Here is a 13,703-nt window from a genome sequence, read left to right as displayed (position 1 = left end):
AAGAATTAAAGTTCCAAGTCATTAAAATGCTTGCTTTGTTATACCTTATTGTCAGGCAAGAGGAAAGTATTGAAACAAGCCAAATAAGGGATTTCATTTTCCAACAGTTCCTACCCAAATACACCAAGTTAGATTCTCCTATGAAATAGCTAACACCATTGCATTCAGCAGTTCAGCAGGCAACTGCATTTGACATATTCTGAAGTATTACAGGCTGCTGTAGAAAGTAGAACGCCCAATGACAGAAAAGATTTAGGAGTTATACACATGAAAAATTGAAAACAGTGTTTTGTTTTCCAGTTGTCCCATTTGCACCAAATTTTATTGCTCCTCAGAAGAGCATGCAGGCAGCATGAAAAGTCAAGATCCCTTCTGTACAGAAGCAACTCTAATGTTTAACTTTCTGCAACGCAAGAACATTTATGGATGCCAAGAATTTACTCATTCATCTCAAATATTCAGTTTTATTCTTTGAACTATAATTTCTGTAAGAGTTTGTTTTGTGATATCTTAAAATTAACTTGGGCTATCTTACCTTTTCCGGTCATATCCAAATATTTCCCGAATATGCTTTGATATTTCTTCTTGGGGTTCTCCCTCATCTTCAATGAAGTCATCCATTTCAGAGTCGTATTCATCATCATCATCATCATCTATCTGCCTTTTGTAACTAATGGGTGGGAGAGAAGGTCTTCCAAGACCTAAATGAGAGAGGAGTGAAGAACGACATTAATTTGTCTAAGAACACAGTCATTTTCTACATTTGCTTCTTCATAAGCAAGTGTTTTTACAGTACTTCTGGCTGTGCCCTGAGCACAGACATTTATAACTCTGGGCTTCAAGGTGAAAATGTTCTGTCTTAATTTAATTAACAATTCTAAGACACACAGTAAAAGAAAATATTTCCTCTAAGCTGTGTTATGGAAGATTACATATCAGTATCATCAGCTGCATCCTGAGTGAGCTACCAGACAAAAGTCTATGTTCTTATTCAGACTCAGGGTTTTCTAGACACTTATTTGTAAGAGTCCATGCTTTTTACTTCTGTTCAAAAACCAGTTTTTAAAACTATTCACTTACTGATGGTAAAATTCACTGCCAAAACATTCATTTGCCAGAACATTTAAGCAACACTCAATCACAGGTTTGTTGTGAGGTTCTATTTTTTTTTTTTTATTTACTGCTTTAAGCATTTGTTATTTAAAGCACTACTAAATTTTTATGAGTAACTGCAAATTTAAGTGATGCAGGAAGTGAATCCTTCAATTCTTTCCCTTTTAACACCATTCATATGCCAACATCTACCTAGGCTGCTTAGTTTTCTTTCATGTAAAAACTTTACCCTCCAGGTCCTGATTTCAGGCAGTGTGGGTAGGGGTGAAAACAAATAAGAAGTTGCAAAGGGGGGAAAAAAAGCATTCTGTTAAATGCACTCTTTGAAAGGCAAATATGGCATTTTATCCACATCTTTCTAATTGCATCTACAATTTTTAGAGGCCCTCATTGACCTCAACCCAGACATATCAAAAATATGGAGGAAATAACACCTAGGTTGAAAGATCTTACTTGCTGTAAAACTTCATACCTTGTGGATGAAACACTGGTCTATGCCCTTGAAAAGGTCTCATTCCATTAATCTGTCCGTTGCTAGGCCTTGTGACTAGATTTTTAGAAGAAATTGTTTCTGATACAACAGTACACTTAGGTTTTACAGGTGTACCCAAGCCGCTGCCCGGTCGCCCAGGTCCTGCGCTTGGGCTGACACCTGGCCTTCCTGGTCCTGTTCCCAAGCCACTGCCTGGTCGCCCGGGTCCTGTGTTTGTGCTGACACCGGGCCTTCCCGGACCAGTGCCCAAGCTGCTGCCAGCTCGCCCAAGTCCTGCATTTGTGCTGATGCCTGGCCTCCCTGGACCAGTGCCCAAGCTGCTGCCGGCTCGCCCAAGCACCATGCTTGAGCTGCTGCCTGGTCGCCCAGGTCCAGTGCTTGAGCTGCCAGCTGGCCTTCCAGGTCCCATGCCTGAGCCGCTGCCCAGGCGCCCGGGTCCCGCGCTTGAACTGATGCCTGGCCTTCCAGGTCCCACAGCCGGGCTGCTGCCCAGTCGCCCAGGTCCTGCGGTCAAACCACTTCCTGGCCGCCCAGGTCCCACACCAGAGCTGCTGCTTGATCGCCCAGGTCCTGTACTTGAACCGCCACCTGGATGTCCAGGTCCTCCTTTTCCTAAACTGCTACCTGACCGCTTTGCATTGGAGTTAACTTCACAGTGAAGGGCTGCAGCACTTCCCAGTTTGCCATGGGCAGATTTTTTCAGGTTAGATTCTTTAGCAGACGGCAGCCTCTGGGCCCCATTGGCTGTTGCTTTTGAGGGTGGCACATGAGTGCTGGAGCCAGATTTTCCTATACCATTAACAGATAATTTACTATGACTGCTACCAGTAGAGCTCTTTAAGGAGCCATTTTGTGAAGTTTTAACTTTTTCCATTTGACTGAATTTGGATGATAACGACGACCGTGAGTGCTTTTCAGTCAATGCTGGTGCTTTGGATTTCTTATCAGCACCACTCATAGAAGACAGACTGCCTTTTGGAGAGGAATGTTTATCTATTGAGCTTTTGCTAAGTTTTGCATTTACAGATTCTTTCTGAGAAGTCACTTTTTTTGAAGAACTGGATGCACCTGTATTCCTAATCTCTTTCTCGCTTTTCTTTTTCTCTTTCTGCACTTCCATTCTTTTGTTTTTGCGCTCCAAATATTCTCTCTCTCTCAATTCCTCTGCTGTCCTGGGTCTCTCTTCTATCTTTTTCACTACTTTTATTTCCACTGGTTCATATTGTTTTTTTTCAGCAAGCCTTAGAAGATCTGTGAAGTTCAGAGGTGCTGGTGCACTTTTGGGAGGCACCTTTGGTTTCACTGCAGCTTTGGCTGGTTTCTCTTCATATTCCTCTTGCTCATGCTCAGATTCAGTCTGACTGTATTCAAACTGTTCAGTTTCATCTTCTGTTGTGTACTCAGCCTCTGCAACCTGAGCAACATTCTCAGAAGTCCTCCTCTTTCTAGGCTTCTCTTCAACAGGAATGCCATTATAGCCGTAAAAGTTATCCTTCGTTCGCGAAGCCATAGCTCTTGCTTTTCTGTCATGTTTCAGTTCAATACGTCTAGCCAAGAGTTCTTCTTTCCTTCTTTTTTCTTCCAGTGCTGTAGAAGAAAACCAGGAGAAAGTTATGCAAAAGCACTCTATTTTTAGTTTCAATTACTTCCAATTGATTTAAGACATTTAAGACATAAGTTTATGGATATCTGGCTAACAGCTATTTGAAACAAAGACCAGAGTGATCAGAGGTCTGGTAAGAGGGCAGGGGACCTAGACAACCTAATCCACCTGAATCAGCTACTCCTAAAATCCAAAGATGAAAAATTAAGGCAGTGCCACTATTGCACAACCCACTAAGGTGATTCAACAGAAGCGACTCTCTCCATAACGCTATGCAAACTAAGGGGAACTACTGTGTAAAGTACAGGACTTCACACAGGATATCTGAAGAAGGGAAGGAAATTTTGGGATTGAGCAAGAGAATTGTGATCGTACAGAACTTACTATTGGATATTTAGGTGAAGGTGGAGAAAGGGAGGGATCAGGGAGGAACAAGTATTGGAAAACAGTGTGCACATCGCAGCAGAGGAGGAGCAGAGAGAAGGAGCTGGACAGAGGCACGCAAGCTGCTGGTCAGTACTTGCCTGGCAGAGCCCTGTGCCAGATCTCCACAGCCTGTCCTATATTCTTACTAAACTATTTCCTGCACAAGCATGTGCTCCATTTTGAGTACCAGTGGCCATGATCTACTGGCAAAATTCAAGTTGAATTAGCTGGTGAACAAGATGAAAGGTCTGGGGGCCAGATACCGCGACACACAGGCTACAAGGGCCAAATACCAAAAAGACCCAGGAAAAGGAGTTTCCCTGAACATCAATCCCTAGAAACAGAATTGGGCTATTCATGCTGCATTTTATGTAGGTGCCTGTAAAGGCGCTGTCCTGCTGCCTGTGTTAATTTATTTGTCAATGGCCGTGCCTATACAGAGTGTGTGTGCGTGCCTATTTGGAATTCATGCTCAGTCTTGCTTCTGGCTAGACTTTGAAAAAAGGGATAAGGTGCAGACTCTCATGGAGGGGAGGAATCCCCTGGGCCTGCCAGTCCACTGGATTCGGCTACCCTTAACAGAGGGTGAGCATTAGAAACAATGCAGTCAGTTTCTTCTATAGACTAAAGGAAATGTAAATAATAAAAAATTGTGGCACAAAGCTTCTGCCGTAAAAATTAAAATTCAGACTGTATTGATACAGCAGATTAAGACAGCACTGTGAACAATAGGAACTCTGTTTTGACGCAAATACAGCCTTGCAAAGTTATGAAGTAACCAGAAATCCAGCATGGTTTCTTGCAGTGTCTCTTCACCTTAACTACTTCTTGACTTCTGACAGTAAAAGCTAGGATAGCTGATTAATATTTAAATCCCTAAGAAAGCATAAAAGCATCCCTAATCCTTAGTTTTTCTTCATCTTTCACTTAGCATCAGCTGTGTGCCTAAATTCAAGGAACAGACAAATAGCTGTATGTGCAAGAGGAAAAGTCCTAAAAAGTGAATGAAGCTCACCAGTAGGAAATATTTTGGACAACTTCAATAGTTACCTTTTTTCCTTTTTTCTTCTTCTTTCCGTCTGAGAAATGCTTGCACTGCTGCAGACTCTACACCCTTGACTTTTGGAACCTTTTTGGGAGGACCAACAGCCAAACTGTATCTTTTCTGCAAAGAACAAAAAACACGTCAGAAAAGTTAGAGTTGTAAAATCTTAAGAGTTTTTAAAACTGAAAAGTTTAGCACTTGTCAGTCATGTACAGTCATGTATTTGACTAAGCATAGAGACAGTACTGAATAATAAACAATGAATTTCCACAGAGGGTGGTAGTGTACTCAACTGTGCAAAGGAATAGCAGGAAACCAGAAGATAGGTAGGAAAACCAAAGGAAATGAGTAAAACACACTAGACTGAGAAGAAATACAATAGCTATAACAGTAATGGAACAAAAATTTTCAGTTCAGCCTTACACTCTGACCAAGCAGGAAACAAAAGTAGCATATACTCCAAGCTGTCAGAGTCCCTTCATTTTTCATACTGCAGGTTTACAGGTCCATTATGGCTTTCAGCTTTTTTGTGGATGCTCGTATCAGTTTAAGAGCACCTTATTCAGTAAATACAAACAAATTCTATTAAAAATGTAATTATTCCAAAGGTAAGTTGGAATGCAGACTTCATCAGCATAATTAGGAGGCTGATCTAAAACCAATGACATCATTTTGACTTCAGTTCCTGTTGTAGTGGTCCTAGTTGGAAAACTATAGTATATCAAGGAATTAGTGAACGGTGTAACAGTAGACTTGATGCAGTGCAGGCCTGTGCTGTACTTATCAGCTGACCACTAGATGAATTTAGCCAACTAATTGCAACATAGAAGCCTGTATATAACTCCCACTTGGCACCTGGCAATTATAACACCTGCACATCTCATCTTACCTTGAAGTAAGGCAGCACATTTTCATATAACATCCTTTTGCTTGGTTACAGAAATGATGAATAGAGTTGTTTACTTCTAAGAACAGCCTATAAAAGCTCTAAAGACCACAATGCTGGTGAACATCACCATGGACAGGATCTGCGCAGCATGGCACACCCTGACTAGAAGTCTGTCTAATGCTGTACAACTCTGGGTTCCCAGCATCTGAAGGGACATAAGTCTGTCTATGCTACATGCTTTTTCCTTCACATGTTATCTCCAATAAATGGTATTTTAATCAATACCTTAGAGTCTGAGTGCCTTTCTTACTGGGATCTATAAGGAATACTTGCACTTACACTTGTTCAGACATGCTCTTTCATAAATGTTCCAATTATCAGACTGAGCTTTAGAGGGATACAACTAAAATGGAAAGAATAATAATTCTGGTCTTCTTGTCACAAAAACAGACTAGAGAAGACAAACAAAGCAATGAGACACACAAAGAAAAAGTGGCAAAAATAGACACAACAGGAAGGAGTCAGTTAAATCCAGAAGCAGATGTAAAGCAAAAAATATATTTAGAAAAAGTGCTTTGATGTTTGAGAAGTTTTGGGGGGGATTTCGATGATAAGATAATAGATTAGAAGCTGAAACAAGATCTTCTGCATGGTAAGTTAGGATCCTCACCAAATGAAAGCTGTGAAGTGAGGTCCCAAATAAAACATTTTAAGCAAATATATGGCACAGAAGTCAGTATTGGTACAAATACTTTTCAATACTCATATAGCCTTATTGAACATAACATTAAAAAGATTACATGAAAGTGTGTGGTAGAAGTATCTACATCCAAATATTTTTGAGGCAAGAAACAGACAAGCCTGTAGCATAAATCCCTATAGATTTCAGTACCTCACAATGGAAGCCTCAGTTCTAATTTTGGATTCACTGGAACAGTAGCACATGCATAGATACTTGGATTACTTTTATATAAATAACATAGAAAATCAGGTATTATCTTGCATACACAAATACTAAGATACAAGGTTCAGAGGCTCATTTCTAAAATGCAGCCAAAACTGGCTCCAAGAAGGGCAGCTACAATACCAGCTGTTAAAGTTGTCTTTAATAATTTCTGAAACAACAAAACTATAAAGCTACACCATTAATCTACCTTCCAGTAGCAAAACCTGACATACAGCCTCACCACATTAAAGAGCTACTACAACCAAGCTCATTTACTGAGATTCATCTACACATACAAGCGTCTGCCACAATCTGAGAATGAATTTTGTGAGTCTGCACCACTGAGATGCTCCTACTCTGAAGGATTTTTGGTACTTACAAGTGAAATGATTAGAATCAATCATAATTGCCAGGGCTATTTAAAGAATAAGACAACTCCTGGCGCCGGGCCCCTCTTTTCTAGAAAGGCAAGAATTTCCCGGCCTCCCCGGCCCCTCAGCTTCTCAAGTCTGTGTTTACAGTAAAAGGCATTCTAAAAACCACTTGTTTATGAAACCCGAACCGCGAGGCAATATTTCCTGCCAAGTTCGGGTGAACCGGAACCCTTGACTTGGTAGCCCAAAGGAGGCTGGCATGCTCAATCTAAATCAGAAAGGATATAGAGACAAGTCAATCCACTCGTTATTAGTGAATATTTGTTCAGAAAAAGGTTGAAGCAAGTTAGTGGACACCTTAACAGCAATTCAAGATACTCTGTCTGTAGCATACTAGCCAAGTAAATTATCTTATTCCCAAAGTTAAACATAGCATGTTTTGTCATTGGTAACCTAATTTGGAAAAATTTGGTTTGCTTACCCAGTTTCCACATATATATATATATATTTTTTAAAGTACAAAGCAGAGGATTTTCTAAAAGTATTTCAGGCCTAAGAAACACTTTTGAAAACTGTTTGAACAGCAGGGACAAACGTAAATAGATCTATCATGTTAGGAGGCTTTATAAAGAATTAAAGTGATATGGAAGCAGTTTTCAGGCTTTGTTTTGCTGCACTGAGCACTCCTACCCAGGAACAGGTTTGTGAAGCAGCCTGACAAACATGCCATCAATAATGTGCAAAGTTATGCAAAATTCAAGACTTAAACTTCCTATCAGTAACTTTACTTTATATTGATTTCCAAGTGTACTGGGAATCACTACTTCCATTGTTGCATGTTTTGTTCACCTTCATTTGGAAATAGCATAAAATAACCAGCTTAAGTTTACTTGTCTTAAAAGCACTGAAACTTTCACTTGGTCTACAGCCCCTGATAAAATGTTTTACTTGCACCACAAATTAACACAGCATCAAATTCCAGGTAAAACGGACAAAGTAAATAGGGGCATATCACTACTTTTTCCAAACAGCAGCTGCACTAATCAAACTTTTTATATCTACACAGAGTTGGTTAAATCAAAAGAGAAACAGAAGCGTTTAGCCTCTGGAAAAGAGCAGGTCAAGCTATTGCAGAACACTGCACTACTCACACTGTAAATGCTCATTATCTCTCAGGGTAGCACCCAGGGACAGATCAGTACCTGAATACTGCCAAAATACCAAGTGGGCACTGCTTTATCCAAAGAAAAAAGTAAAGGCTGTGAAAGTGCCTTTCTTCAACTGTGTACCCTCAAGGAGTAAAAAGCCCTACCACTGAGTAGCATTTTTAGAGCACAAGTCCTTTGTGCTTTGAGATTTCTCATTTTTACCTTTGCATCTGTGAATGTTGCCGTAACTATATGCCCACTAACTGCTCATCTCTGAATCTGACTAGCAGTACTTTAAGAGTATGTTGGAAAGTCCATTAAAGTGAAAAATATTATTTTTTTGCTTGCAGCCTTAATAAACTGGTTCAGCAGTCCATCTAGCATACTAAATTGCATGAAGACCAATGAAGAAGCAGAACTTTTCTGAAATGTATACTCCAAAAAGATTAATTAAAAATTAGGATTAATATGGCAAATAAATATTAACATATGAGGGTTTATATATACATACATATATAATATATAAAACATCCCCCCAAATACAGGGTGCTGGTGTCCTGGGAACCAGCCTTGGGCTGGAGGCACTACAAGTGAGCCCTGCAGGTCACAAGTACAACTACATGATCTGAAACTCAGGTTTTTCTCTGAAATCACTGCCTTGTATGCCTTTCTGTTTAAAATCTGGCACATGATCTGATACAGTTGCAGCTGTTTTGATACCAACACTGAAGTGCCAAAGATTAGACTGTAAAACCTCGATTTTATAAAATTATTGTAAACTTGCTGCATCCAATTTAAGCCCAGAGGACTGGGTACCAGACCAAACCAAAGCAATAGACTATTAGACTCAGGAGAGAGAAAAAAGCAGTAAAGCTATTCCCTTTAATAATAAATATTTACACATGTAGCAATGCAAAATGTCAAACTGATCAGTTTTGCATAACTTGATTCTGAAGTAAAACACTTGTGCAAGCAGTCATTTTTGCTATGGACATGCCTATACAATCTAATAACTCCACTTGTGCTATCAGTTCTGGGCAACTTTCATAGGTTGTCACACAATTTTATAGGTTAGCAAGTTATGTGAATCCTATACAACGTTACAACAGAGCTTTCTTGTTTTTCCTTCCCATTGGTGGAGACACGTGGCTTTCTCCAAAGAGAAGGTCCTTTTATACGCCGAAGATTGAGAGGGGGGTGACTTTCTGATAGCATAACTCAGGGTTCATTAGCACAGCTAAGTCACATATACCTCCTTGCTTTTGTCACTCCTTTTGTCATGCCCTAGTGCTGGCTCCTCTGGAGGCTGCTCTCCAAACTCATCAATAAGTGGCCATCTGTGTTTACAGCCCAAGGGCCTCTGGCACTACCCGGGGCTTGTACTTTCAAGGCCTCTGCTATCGCCTTATTGTTCACTCCACAGACGGTCCCATTTTAGGGTCACTGACAGTTCACCCTGCGCAGCTACGGTTTCTTAGAATACATACATCTAATGCTTGCTCAACTACTGGTTTTTAACATCAAATTATGGCAAAGTTAACAGCAGTTACCAAACGTGCATACATTTGTTTGATTCTCTTCAGGTTACAACACCCCTATGAAGACAAATGTTTTAACACTATTTTAACCATAACCTCATACTGTTCTCCAGCTCTCCAGCTTTAACAAGGTTATGCATTTTACTACTAAAAAATATATTTTTTAAGATTTTGCAACTGCTACTGTCACAACACCCAAGTTGAACCATTAATTAAAAAAAATGCAGAAGTATTTTTTCTTTGTTAAATGTTGCTTCACACAGTTAAAAAACCAGCATGCTTCACTGTTTCCTTTACGTAGTGATATTGCGGTCCCCATTTTCATCTGTTTACGCAAGAAGAGAGATTAGGAACAGGAAAGCTCACTAAGTTTTGCACATTTTAGTCAGCGTTTGCAAGAGCCTGGACCTTAACTATCAAATATAGTCGAGACTAAAAGCCCTCCTCAACCCCTGTCAGCCTGCTACATTGCACATCTTTCTTTCCTCCTCATATGAATACTGATATAATACATAGACCATTTCTAGGCCCTGTTTTTGAGACAAGTTTTAGTTACATAATAAATGCATGAAGACCAACTGAAAAGGGGTCTGATGCTGCAATGAATCTACACTAAAAATCATACTTCACAGCCATTTTTCATATTTCTCTTGAAGGGCTTCTGCTACCTATGGGCAAACATTTAATAGTTTGTAGGTTACAATTCCACAGGAAGACTTTAAGCATATAGGGGTCTCTGTTGAACGAATTTTTGCCATGGTACTACTTCTCAAATACTTTAAATGGCCACATTTAAAGGCAAAATAAGCAGGGGAATGCAAACCAAATTTCTGGCAATTATATTTATCTGTCAATTTTGCTGAAGGTTTTTTCTTAAGGATTCATACTTGCTATACATGATCAGTCTGACTTGAAATGAGATTTCAAGTGCTGACGTGGACAACAAGCTGTTTCAGTTTTGGGTCACCTCTTTGCAGTTAAATGCCATTCTGTTTCAGACTTAACTGCACTATTTTGTAAGTCCTGTATATGAAGGACTCATCCCCCTGTTAAAAGAAGGGGGGGGGATCAACATGAGAGCATTTCAACTTCTGATAAAGTATTGATAGTAGTAGAAACAGAAGGTGAGATAAATGGATGGCTTGGTTTATAACTATGCTCAGTGTTTTGTAAAATGACTGCAATTTCATTTCAGACTTGAAGACTCTTCCATCCAAAGGTCTCCAAGCACTTCTACCACATGCCTTATGTCACACAACATTCTTGCAGCATAATAGGGTATAACAATTCCACAAGCAAGAGAACACTGACATAACAGTGATTTAAATCTCTCTGAAGTCAATAGTAATCTCACATAATTGATAATGTGCCTAATCAAAGCAAGATCATATCCAAAACCTAATGAACTGCTGAATATAAAGACCTGTAACTAGAGCTATATACAATACAGAATGTTACATGAGGAAAAACCCATAACTGAGGCTCTTTTCAGCAACTGCTATGAAAATTATTAGCAACACATCATTAATGACTTTTACACAAATTCATATGTAGACTGTTTTATTTAGAAAGAAAATCTGATGCAAATAATACTGTATTGAAAGGTTTATTTCAGCAATGTTCCTTTTGAATCTGGATTTCCATAGGGAGATGAACAAACAGGTCTATTTTTACAGGGACATGATGCAATACTATCACTGTTTTATGATACAGTAATCACGAAAATCATTATTTCTTAAATAGAAGAACTGGAAACTACAGAAAAACTATATACCACATGTATGTGGTACTCTTTTTTCATTACCATAAATGTGAAATAGTTAACTTAGTGCATTGCAAACTTGCCCTTAAACTTCTTGAAGGAGAATTCAGAGGATATATTGATTAACAAAGGAACTAACACTGCTGGAAAACTCTTAATTCTACATGCCATCAAGTTTTGTTAATTGGTCTGTACCATATTTTTAATTTAAAATATTTTAAGATTAATTATATGCTTCTCATGTGAATAGTTTTTATGCACTAGTTTTATTCTGGTGGGGTGACTTAGATATCCAAGTATCAGGAAAAACTCAGCGTGCACTCTTATGAAGCCTAGGAGCTGCAGATAATCACAAATAGTGTCAAGTGCAGCTCCCCTTTTGCTCAGAGATCAAGGCCTGTACAGTTAAAAGCTACACCACTAACACACTAGAGAGCCAGGAAATCAAAGCTGTCTCAGCTATGGATTGAATTGCACTCTCAGTCCTTAGTTAATCAAGTAAATCCTAATCCCGCTTTTTCTAAAACAGTAACAAAACCCTCATGCATTGCACAAGGAGTAGGACTGCCTCCCCCTAGTATCACATCTGTGATAGAGAACACAGCAGCTGTTTCTTCAGTTCATCATAGCTTATAACAATTTGTGACATTAAAGAGTGGTGCAGGACATTAAAGCTTCATGAGAAAATTAAGAGAGCAGAACGTAATTTTAAACAGAACTACAACTACCCAATGACAATTTAGTGAAACACCTGTTGTATGAGCAAGTCATAAACAGGCATTTAAATATCTTCACATGTTTATATATATGATATTGTTCTACTTATATTACAAATTATCTTTCTACATGGAGCCAGGGATAAAACCAAATCAGGCTAAATAATTAAAGAGTAGGTCTTATAAGATTTTTTTTTTAACATGATTGAATCTGATGAATTATGCATATCTACCATATGGTTGGTCCACATTATCAGTAGTCATAATATTAGTGACTATTAGCAAAATTACATAGAAGCATTGAGACAGTCTAAGTTCTAGAGGGTCTCCATTTTAGAAATGTTAAAAATAAAGAGCATGCTTCTTCTGTGTTCCCTACAGTTTATGTTAAAAACGAGCCTCCCTTGTTTACACTGCTGTAAGCAAGCTAACCACAGAATCACAGAACTCTGACACCAGTCGAACAGCACACAGAAGTGTTTCCCTAGCTGGTGGCTATTGAAGAGAATTTTTTAATCCAAATAAGCACACCTGAGTTGTAATCCAGGCCCTGCCAAAGGAATGAAACACAGTATTTCAATGTACCAAAAGACCGCAAGCTCTTCCTACTGCCAGGCTTCACATAGCCAAGTAAGTGGGTTATTTTACACTGAATCAACATAAAACTGATGGCTTGATTTAGAAGATAAACTGCTGAAATGCAGACTTCAGGACAATACTCATATGAAAGAAATCAAACGCCATTCATCAATCCTCCAGTTACCACTGCTGCAGCCTACTCCTTATCAAGGCCAAGCAATTAGACTGGACTACTCAAAAAGCAAGTTCATCCAGAACTTGCCATTCTTTGTTTCTGACCCGCGTTTGAAACGTGGCAGACTTCTGTTTTCAGAGCAAACAAAAGAAATCATCTACTTTTAACCACAACTACTGCACACCACTGCACCACCGGTTTTGTCCTCCCGGAGCTCGACGCTTTTGGCGACTGGAAGGTACAAACTCGGGCTGCCCTTTCCCAGCTGCGGGAGCGCTGGGACCTGTTGACAGAAGGAGCCCCCCGGCCCGATGCGGGTACGTGCCGACGGCGAGGCGAAAGGCCCGGCTCCCGCTCGGCCGGGCAAGCCCCGCCGGTCCCCCAAAACGGCTTACGCGGCCAGTTTCCAGGCTGCGACTGACTGACGTGAGGCGAAAAGGCCCGAGCGAGACGCCGGGGAATTTGCGGGCGCCGCCTCCCCAACGGCTTTAACGGCCACCGGGCTCGCGCCTTCCCCCCTACCCCCCTCCCCAACGGCTCCAACGGGCCCCGCCGCGTGCGCGCGCTCGCCCGCCCCCCTCCGCCGCTCACCGGCACCGAGTTCAGCCCCTGCTGCTCCGAGGCCACCACGAGGATATTCCGGAAATCCATGGCTGGCTCCGCGCCTGCGGGAAGCTCCCGGCCGGCGGCGAGGCAGCCGCCCTCCTCCCCGCTCCCCTCCGAGCCCGGCAGAGGCGACGCCGGCCCCCGCCACCCTGCCTCCCCGCCCGCCCGCCCGCCGCCTCGCTCGCTTCCGGCCGCCGCCGCCTACCCCTTATATCACCTCGCCTCGCGCCGGCGTCACTGCTGCGCGTCACTTCCCGTGTGGCCGGCGCTCGCCTCGGGAAGCGCGTCGG

The 13,703-nt window shown here is 40.9% G+C and overlaps 1 protein-coding gene across 4 annotated transcripts in view; it reads right to left on the bottom strand.

Annotated features, from left to right (window-relative positions):
- SPTY2D1 (SPT2 chromatin protein domain containing 1) overlaps positions 1-13,703 on the bottom strand; it is a 35,083-nt gene that overhangs the window by 5,595 nt on the left and 15,785 nt on the right. For 2 of the 4 annotated variants that reach the window (XM_067296037.1, XM_067296039.1), the window contains exons 1-4: positions 13,399-13,540; positions 4,686-4,800; positions 1,586-3,193; positions 536-701 (exon numbers count right to left, since the gene is read on the bottom strand). In XM_067296037.1, the coding sequence (XP_067152138.1) occupies positions 536-701; positions 1,586-3,193; positions 4,686-4,800; positions 13,399-13,458 (1,949 nt within the window). In that variant the 5' untranslated portion in view covers positions 13,459-13,540. Of the gene's footprint in view, positions 1-535; positions 702-1,585; positions 3,194-4,685; positions 4,801-13,398; positions 13,541-13,703 lie in introns of those variants that run through there. The other 2 variants (XM_013957859.2, XM_067296038.1) reach the window with 1 other exon arrangement.

This window comes from Apteryx mantelli, chromosome 4 (assembly GCF_036417845.1).
Source record: "Apteryx mantelli isolate bAptMan1 chromosome 4, bAptMan1.hap1, whole genome shotgun sequence".
NCBI classification, from domain to species: Eukaryota; Metazoa; Chordata; class Aves; order Apterygiformes; family Apterygidae; genus Apteryx; species Apteryx mantelli.
This window is presented reverse-complemented; position numbering and strand designations above follow the sequence as displayed.